Below are 9,925 nucleotides of genomic sequence, written 5' to 3' on the forward strand. Positions count from 1 at the left end.
TCCACCCTGCCCCCATGCAGCCGGCCACCAATACCACACCCTCCATCTAGATACAGGCACCAAACCACACTCAGAACTGGGTCTCTTCTTTTTATTGCGGAAGGGATGCAAGGTTGGAAGTAGTGTGACACTTCCTGGTGACACCAAGGACAATAACAACCAGGGTCAGGAATGCCACCGTGGCTAGGCCTAAGCCAAGAGCCACAGAAGTTTGAGCAGAAGAGGTCCAGCCCTCCACAGCCTGGTCACTTCCCTTTCCCAGGAAGATCAGGGGCCCCACAGTGACATCAGCTTCATCGGTTACTGTGGAAGAACAGGACATGGGCAAAGTTTTGTTTCATGCTTAATGCTAGAGAATCATACCAGGGTCCTCGGGAATGCTAGGCAAGAGCTCTACTGATGAGCCACACCCCCAGCCCCTCACTGGGGGATTCTAGGCAGGTGCTCTACCACTGAGCCGCACCCCAGCCCCTCACTGGGGGATTCTAGGCAGGTGCTCTACCACTGAGCCGCACCCCAGCCCCTCACTGGGGGATTCTAGGCAGGGGCTCTACCACTGAGCCACACCCCAGCCCCTCACTGGGGGATTCTAGGCAGGGGCTCTACCATTGAGCCACACCCCAGCCCCTCACTGGGGGATTCTAGGCAGGTGCTCTACCACTGAGCCACACCCCAGCCCCTCACTGGGGGATTCTAGGCAGATGCTCTACCACTGAGCCACACCCCCAGCCCCTCACTGGGGGATTCTAGGCAGGTGCTCTACCACTGAGCCACACCCCCAGCCCCTCACTGGGGGACTCTAGGCAGCTGCTCTACTGCTAGCCTTTCTCCCAGCCTTTCATGTTTGGTATCTTGAGACAGGGTTTCCCTACGTAGACCAGGCTGTCCTTGAAGTGTGATTTCTCCTGTTATAGCCTGCCCAGGGCTGGGATGACAGATAAGAGCTGAGAGTGATGGCTCACCAGTTAAGTACAGTTCCTAAGGATTAAATTTTTGCTCTGCCTCAGTGGGTTGAATGAAATATCATTCAACCAGCCACATACTCTCCCCCGCCCCACTACCCTGTAATGTCTTGAGAGAATCTAAGGGTTGGCAGAAACACCCCAAAAGCCACTGAGAAGAAAGAACAGGCTCAACACCCTCCCACTTGAGAGTCAAGGTCTATCAGTCCCAGAAGGATATCCTCGAAGTCAACTATCTTGGGGAAAAAAAGGAAGACATGACAGCATATGTCTTAAAAGAGAAAAAAGGAATAAATAGCTTATGCTGCTGACATACCATGCCTGCGTTTGCGAGAAGCCGAGTTGGGCCACTGGTTCCTTCTATTGGCCTGGTGATCGGAATACCTTAAACTACTACAGTTGCCGTTGGTACAGCAGTTACAGATGCCATCATCGCCCTCTACTGGCGACCAGCTGAGAGTACAAACACAAGAGGCTTATTAGATCCAGGTTACCAGGAGAGGAAGATGTTCGCTCATTGTACAACGGGAGGGCTACCCGGCTGCCCCCACCCCTCACCCCAGAATCTGATTTGCTCACCTCTCCGAAGTCTTGTTGAAGGAACAGGCTTTGTTGAGCTGATCTGGGATCTGGTTAGCTGGGGTGACTTTGAGGTGACAGGTGATGTAGATCTGAAATAGAGTTGTGAGTTTAAAAATGTGTCAACCACTCTTGAAACACTTGGCAGGAGGCCAGATGTGGAGGCGCAGCATTCGGGAGGTCGGGGCAAGGCAGATCTGAGTTCGAGACCAGGCCCACGGGAGCCAGGGTGACGGAGACTCCCCGTCTCAAAAACAAAAACAAAAAGAAACTTGAAGGGACTGCAGAGGTAGATGGCTCATTGGGTGAAGGTGATTGTCACCAAGACTAGTGACTCATGTTTGATCCCTGGAATCCACAAGGATCAAGTTGGCTGGTAGGAGGAGACAGCCAACTGCCACTAGCTGGCCTCAGACTTACACACTCAGATACAATGTTCTACATTGCCAAGTTTAATTAAGCCAGGTGTGGTAGCTCACATCTTTAATCCAGGCAGAGGCCGGTAGATCTCTGTAAATTCAAGGCCAGCCTAGTCTACATAGCAAGCTCTTCAGGCTCAGTACATACTGAGAACCTATCTTAAAAAAAAAAAAAAAAAGACAAAACAAACATTTTTAATTAAAATAACTTTTGGCTTGATTTGTGGGACTGGAGAAATCAAGCCCAGAACCTTTCTGTGTATCTACACAAGCATTACCACTGAGGCCTATGCACAGCCTAGCTTTTTTTTTTTTTTAAGAGATGTATATATTTATTATGTTTACAGTGTTCTGCCTGAATGTCTGCTTGCAGGCCAGAAGAGGGCACCAGATCTCATTATAGATGGTTGTGAGCCGCCATGTGGTTGCTGGGAACTGAACTCAGGATTTTTGGAAGAACAAGCAGGAAGTGCGCTTAACCTCTGAGCCATCTCTTCAGCCCAGCTTTTGCCTTTTTGAGACATCTCTTGTAGTTCAGGCATAGTGGTCCTGGGAACCAAATCCAGGCCTCCACAAGAGCTCTTGGCATTGAGCCATCTTCCTCGGCCCTGGAGGTTAACTTTTGCTATTTATTGCTTTTTCGGGAAGACAGGATCTCAACTACTTTGCCTTGGCTGGCTGGCCTGCAACTACTATATAGACCACGCTTGGCCTCATACTACCTGCCTCTGCCTCTGGAGTGCCCAAGATTAATAGGTGTACATACATGCCACTATGTGTGACCCAGATATTTAGGTGTTTTGTTGTTGTTTTAGGGTATTTTTTGTTGTTTTGGTTGAGATAAGAGTTTGTGTAGCTCTGGCTGCCCTGGACTTGCTTCATGGACCAGGCTGGTCTTGAATTCAGAGATCCACTTGCCTCTGCCTCAGGCATGTGCCACCACGCCCAGGTTAAGTTTTTTGTTTGTTTTAATTTTATGACTGTATGTATGTTTTGCCTGCATGCATGTCTATGCACTGCATGCATACCCAGCGCCAAAAGAACACTAGATTCCCTAGAATTGGAATTACAGATGGTTGTGAGCCACCGTGTGGGTGCTGGGACTCAAACCTAGGTCCTCTGAAAGAGCAGCCAGTGCTCTTAACCGCTGAACCCTCTCTCCAACCCAGCTCTCCAGTTTAAACCCCACAAACCCTTACCTGTGAGGACCTCACTGAGCCACAAGCTTTATCCGCTCTTACTTTCTAGCTCCATCAAGGTCAAGTCCTTTGCTTAAAGGAAGCATGTGAGGGGACCAGCAGGAGAACATTAAGGCAACCCGGGGGTTCAAGCTTGCGCTTGGCTGCGGGAAAGTGTCATTTACCGTGTTCCTGGAGCTGTTGGCGAAGTGGAACACGTCCACTGTGAACTGGAGAGTCTCTGGCTGGGGTCTAGGGACTTGAAATGCAGAAAAGCTCTCAGACAGACCATCCACAAGGCAGCTTGGAAGGGAGGAAGTGGAAAATGTCATCAACAGTTAGGACACGTCATTACTAAAGGGCCAGGGGTCTTACTTTGCTCTCTGTTGCTACGATAAGAACTGACCAGTAGAGCCGGGCGTGGTGGCGCACGCCTTTAATCCCAGCCCTCGGGAGGCAGAGGCAGGGGCATCGCTGTGAGTTAGAGGCCAGCCTGGACTACAAAGCGAGTCCAGGACAGCCAAGGCTACACAGAGAAACCCTGTCTCGAAAAAAAAATTGTATCAATCTTTTAAGACATTGTGAATAGAAAAAGGATCAACTGAAGGAGAAAAAAGGTAATGGAGATGAGGCCTGGTACACTCCTTTAATCTCAGCACTTGGGAGGCAGAGGCAGGCAGATCTCAGAATTTGTTCGAGGACAGCCTTGTCTACAGTGAGTTCCAGGACATCCAAGACTACACAGAGAAACCCTGTCTCGAAAAAAAAAATTGTATCAATCTTTTAAGACATTGTGAATAGAAAAAGGATCAACTGAAGGAGAAAAAAGGTAATGGAGATGAGGCCTGGTACACTCCTTTAATCTCAGCACTTGGGAGGCAGAGGCAGGCAGATCTCAGAATTTGTTCGAGGACAGCCTTGTCTACAGTGAGTTCCAGGACATCCAAGACTACACAGAGAAACCCTGTTTCGAAAAAACAAAAAACAAAATAAAAAAAGGTAACACGGGTCTGTGTGTGTGTTTGTGAATCTGACCAACACACACAAATGAAAATGTCACACAATGGGCTGGAGAGATGGCTCAGAGGTTAAGAGCACTGACTGCACTTTCAGAGCGGAGTTCAATTCCCAGCAACCAGATGGTGCCTCATAACCATCTATAATGTGATCTGATGCCCTCTTCTGGCCTGCAGGTGTACGTGCAGGCAGAACATTCTACATTGGCCTTGACACTCCATCAATCTGCCTGCGTCTGCCTGTCTGCCTGTCTGCCTGCCTGCCTCCCGGGTGGGGTGCTGGGATTAAAGGCATGAGCGATCATGCCCAGCAAATAAATCTTTAAATCTTAAAAAAAAAAAAAAAAAAAAGGAAAATGTCACAACATAGGGCTAGGCTGGAGAGATGGCTCGGAGATTAAGAGCACTGTCTAGGGGGCTGGAGAGATGGCTCAGAGGTTAAGAGCACTGACTGCTCTTCCAAAGGTCATGTGTTCAATTCTCAGCAACCACACGGTGGCTCACAACCATCTCTTCTGGCCTGCAGGCAGAATGCTGTATACATAATAAATAAATAAATTTTTAAAAAGAGCACTGTCTGTTCCTACAGAGGTCCGAGTTCAATTCCCTGTCTGTTCCTACAGAGGTCCAAGTTCAATTCCCAACAACCACATGATGGCTCATGATCATCTGTAATGGGATTTGATGCCCTCTTCTGTCATACATACAAATAGAATACTCATAAATAAATATGTTTTTAAAAAAAGAAAATGTCACAACACCCTCAATTCACATAATTAATACAACACTAATAAAACATTCAAAGGACAATTAAAAAAAACTATAATGGAGAAAGGCCTCACCCATGGAAGTCCACAATGACGTGATAGGGAGAGGAGTTCTGGTCTGGCGAAGGTGTGGCCACACAGTGGTCCACAAACAGCTGCAGTGGGGCGTGGCTTCCGGTGCGGACTTCTGCCTGGAGGTGGGCTATCTCTCCCAGGTAGAAGGTGGGGGATGCTTTCTCGGTGTTCCAGTTCTCTGAAGGAGCACAGACAGGGGCTAAAGGCTACCCAGAAGCCTCTGCGTTCCCCCTCCCAACTCCTCCAGACCTCTGACTCACCCTCCATCAGGCGGAGAGAGAAAGCCAGCTTCTCCTCTGAAGACACGGTGGTGCTGAAGGGAACCCAGGTAGGCAGGATAGGATGGCTGCTTACATTGCCCTGCCTGTGAGAAAAACTCCAGCTGCCTTCATAGAACCCCTCCCGGAGCAGTTTGTGTGGACTTCGGGCATTGTCCCTACCCTTTTATAGAGTTCTGTAATAGGATCCCTCCGTTGCCAGGCCAAGGTCCCCAAAGGCCTGCTCCTTAACCCCACCCCCACCCAATAATGCCTACACCTGAAAGCAACCAATCATGAGGACAGAGACTGAAACATGGGTGACCGGGCTGGAGGTAAAAGATCCATTACAAGCTGGGGCTGGAGAGATGGCTCAGAGGTTAAGAACACTGACTGCTCTTCCAGAGGTCCTGAGTTCAACTCCCAGCAACCACATGATAGCTCACAACAATTTGTAAATGAGATCTGATGCCCTCTTCTGGCCTGCAGGTGTACATGCAAGCAGAACACTATCTTAAAATAAAAGCAGCTGGAAAAAAAAAAAAAAAAAACGAGCGCACACCCACAGGCAGGCAAACATCCTCCATCCTAGTACTTGGGAGCTCAAGGTAGATCACCGAGTTGGCCAGGTGTGGTGGCGCACACCTTTAATCCTAGCATTCGGGAGGCAGAGGCAGGTGGATTGCTGTGAGTTTGAGACCAGCCTGGGCTACAAAGCAAGTCCAGGACAGCCAAGGCTACACCGAGAAACCAGGCCATCCTGTGAAACAAAACCAAACCAGGGGGCTGGAGAGATGGCTCAGAGTTAAGAGCACTTGCTGCTCTTCCGAGTTCAGTTCCCAGGAACCACTTGGTGTCTCACATGCCCTCTTCTGGTGTGCCGGCACACATGCAGGCAAAATACTATACAAATGATAAATAAATCTTTAAAACAAGAACAGGTCGGCTAGCAAACACCCACACACGTAAGTAATCCAGCATTTAGGAGGCGGGGAGACATGAGGATCTGAATTTCAGCCCAGGCTCCATAAATCCTGTCTCAACTTCCATCTCTTTCCCCCTCCACGAAAGGCAATCAGTCCCTTAACGACCACCTGGCCTCAGAACCCTCAGCAGACTGCCTAACAAGTCACACATGGGTCAATAACGACAGCTGCGAAGCATTTTTCCCTTGCAGAGCAAACGTCCTAATATGCAGGCAGCCTTACTCAATCCAGGAGCCTAGCAGCCCCTCCCACTCTGACCTGGGATAGCGGCACTCAATGGGAACCTCCACGCGGTTAGTCCTCAGGATGGTCAGGCCGCCCACAGGGTGGGGGTCGTGGAACAGGAAGGTGCTGTACACCAGAGCATCCTCTGTCACCTGAAGCAAAGGTGTAGTGTTAACCAGATCCAAGCCACACACCCTTTAAGATGCTTGCTTGGCCCATGGGAGGGTACAGGAGTCCATCTAGCAAAGCAGGCAGGGCTCAGTTCAACCTGCCCTCTGCTGGCCAGTAAAGAAATTAGAGAGCTGAGCTAGAGAGAGAACCCAGTGATTAAGAGCAAGCAGCAAGCAGCGGGGTATGGTGACCACCCCTTTAATCCCAGCACTTGGGAGGCAGAGGCAGGTGGATACCTTTAAGTTTGAGGCCAGCCTGGTCTACAAAGCAAGTCTAGGACAGACAAAGCTACACAGAAAACCCTGTCTCAAAAACAAAAAAAAAAAAAAAAAAAAATGAAGCAGCCAGACAGCTCGGTGCAATACTCAGGAGGCAGAGGCAGGCGGGTCTCTGAGTTCAAGTCCAGCCCACTCTACAGAGCGAGTTCCAGGACAAGCCATGGCTACACAGAGAAACCATGTCCTGGAAAAATAAAAAAAGAGAAGCCGGTTATAGTGGCGTATGCCTTTAATCCCAGCACTCAGAGGCAGGACAGCCAGGACTACAAGAGAAACCCTGTCTCGGGGGTGAGGGTGTGGGGAGGGAGCTAACCGATGCTATTAATTTTATGAGATAAATTGAGCCCAGGTTGGCCTCAAATTTGCTATCCTCCTGCCTCGGCCTCTCAAAAGATAGGATTATCCAGGTTTGAGTCTACAAACGTCTACTTTAGGACGCCTATGCATTTACTGGGCTTATGTACTAATCATGGGTGCCTCCCAAAGCTGCTGGCACCCCTGGAAAGCTTACTGTGTCAGAGATGACGACTTCCCTATAGCTGTGTAGGATCGCCCCTCCCCCACACCGCCTCTTCACCCCTTATGCACTCCTGCACACCTCCCAGCCCTCTGCAAGGAAGGCAGAATCATACACAGCTAGCTGGAGGGTGTATGAGGAGGCAGTTGAAAGCAGGTGAGGCATCAGGGAGGGTCCAGCCTGGCTTATCCAAAGTCTACCCACACCTCTCTCCCAGACTCAGCCTCATCTGCTTGGACCTACTGCCCCACCCCTGTTGAAACGTTAAAAAAACAGGCTTTTGTGTATGTAGCTCAGGCTGTCCTTAAGCTAGCTGTGCAATCTGGGACGGCCTGGGATGCCTAACTCTTCTGCCTCTGCCTCCTGAGTGCTGAGTTACAGGCATGCACCCTCACGTCCTATTTTTTGTGGTGCTGGGGCTCAAACTCGGTGCCTTGGGCTTGCTAAGTGAACACTCAACCAACTGAGCTACGTCTGCAACCCCATTGAGATGCTTAAGGTCTTTATCTTAATAAAGGTTGTCATAATGCCCTCTGCCCCATACATGTTTTAGTTCAAAGCTGCCAGGCATAGGGTGACGCACCCCAATAAACCCAGCACCAGGGGAAGTAAAGGCTGGGGCCGTAGGTGTGCACCACCACAGCCCAACCTTTACTGTTTTGTTTACTTTTGAGGCATGTCTGATGTTCTCTGGCTAGCTTTGACCTTTAGATCCTCCCGTCCCAGCCTTCCAAGTACTGGGATTATAACAGCATATGCCAGGTTCAGCATTTTTGCTTGGTTGGTTGGTTTCTTTTTGTTTTGTTTTTTTAGGTTTGTTTTTTTTTTGGGGGGGGGTTGTTGTTTTGGTTTTGGTTTGGTTTTAGTTGTTGTTTTTTTTTTTTTTTTTTGAAACAAGGTTTCTCTGTGTAACCGTGGCTGTTCTGGACTCAGGCTGGCCTTGAACTCAGAGATCGGCCTGCCACTGCTCCCTGAGTGCTGGAATTTGGGGTGCGTGATAACCAGGCATGGCTGTCAAGTGCCTGAGCTGCCCCCTGCATTCCTCCCCAACACTTACTCCCATCTCCCTTGTACTCCTTTCGTGAGGAGGGAACCACAGATCTTCAGGAGAATCAAGAGCTGGAGTGAGAACCTAGCAGTGGTGGCCTTTGATGCCAGCACTCAGGAGACAGAGGCAAGCAGCTCTGAGTTGGAAGCCAGCCTGGTCTACAGAGGGAGTTCCAGGACAAGCCAGGGCTACCCAGGGAAACCGTATCTTGAAAAAACAAACAAACAAACCATCCACCAGCTTCCAGCAGAGCCTGGAGTCATCCGCACCCACCCCCATCCTCCGTCAACAGCCGCCTCCTATCCACAGTGAAAGGAGACCATCCTATCCCTCACCAGCTCCATCACCGGCCCACCTCCCAACATCCGTTTTCCCAGTCCAGGGGTGCTCAGCCTCACCTGCACCTTGCTGCACTCGTGCAATTGGGCCTGGAACCTGACCACGTCGGTATCCACAGAAACCTGGGGCTGACAGCCTTCAGAGCCAAGGGTGAGGTCCCCGGGCTGCACGAGCTTCCCAGTGCCAAAAAGGTCTCTGCTGACAGTCACCACCAGCTCAGCTTCCAGACACTCCACCTCCACGGATGAGGAGGACCCCACTGGGGAGGACGTTCCATCCGGCAAGAGCCCCAGAGGCTGTGCACGGCACAGCTGGGAGCCTCCGCACAGTAGCAAACAGAGGAAGAGACGAAAGCTTGGCCCCATAGTGCTGCCTGAATTACTGCCCTGGCGCACAGTAGGGTGTTGCCACTACCTAGGCGCTTATATCGGTGGACGGCCCACCCTCCCACCTGAATTCCCTCTGCTTGCCTCAGTCCCTGGTGAAGCTCATCAGCAACACATTATTAGACCTGTGGCCCCAAACCTCATCTGAACCAACAATCAGAATCTGGATTGTAGTTTAAAGATGCCCCCATGTGATTTGTATTCGAAGTTTTTATTTGCTTGTTTGGTTGGGGGTTTTGTTGTTGTTTTGTTCATTTGTTTTGTTTTGAGTTGTTTCTTGTTTTTTGTTTTGTTTTGTTTTTTTGATTTTTGAGATAGGGTTTCCCTGTGTAGCCTTGGCTGTCCTGGACTCGCTTTGTAGACCAGGCTGGCCTCGAACTCACAGCTCGATCCGCCTGCTGGGATTAAAGGCGTGCGCCACCATGCCCTGCTGTTTCTTGGTTTTTTGAGACAAGGTTTTGCTGTGTAGCCCTCACTGTTCTGGACTCACTTTGTAGACCAGGCTGGCCTTGAACTCACTGAGATCGGCCTGTCTCTACCTCCTGAGTGCTGGGATCATAAAGGCGTGCACCGCCACACTAGGCTCCTATTCAAGTTTTAATTTTTTTCCTTGTGGAATTGAAGGTTGAACACACTGCTTCCTGAATGCTAGGCAGGTGCTCTACCACAAAGCCGTGCCCCCAGCCCTTCACTGGGGGATTCTGAGCAGGTGCTCTACCACT

At 50.0% G+C, this 9,925-nt stretch overlaps 1 protein-coding gene across 1 annotated transcript; it reads right to left on the reverse strand.

Moving 5' to 3' along the window:
- Positions 1-76: 76 nt before the first annotated feature.
- ZP3 (zona pellucida glycoprotein 3) lies at positions 77-9,211 on the reverse strand. Its single transcript, XM_084762638.1, has 8 exons — positions 8,877-9,211; positions 6,498-6,616; positions 5,257-5,360; positions 4,997-5,174; positions 3,324-3,441; positions 1,542-1,633; positions 1,279-1,415; positions 77-303 (listed from the first exon to the last, which is right to left on the reverse strand). Exons 1-8 carry the CDS (start codon positions 9,180-9,182, stop codon positions 92-94), a joined length of 1,266 nt encoding a protein of 421 aa, XP_084618764.1. The 5' UTR covers positions 9,183-9,211; the 3' UTR covers positions 77-91.
- Positions 9,212-9,925: the final 714 nt, after the last annotated feature.

This window comes from Acomys minous, assembly GCF_964271855.1.
Source record: "Acomys minous genome assembly, chromosome: 16".
NCBI lineage: Eukaryota > Metazoa > Chordata > Mammalia > Rodentia > Muridae > Acomys > Acomys minous.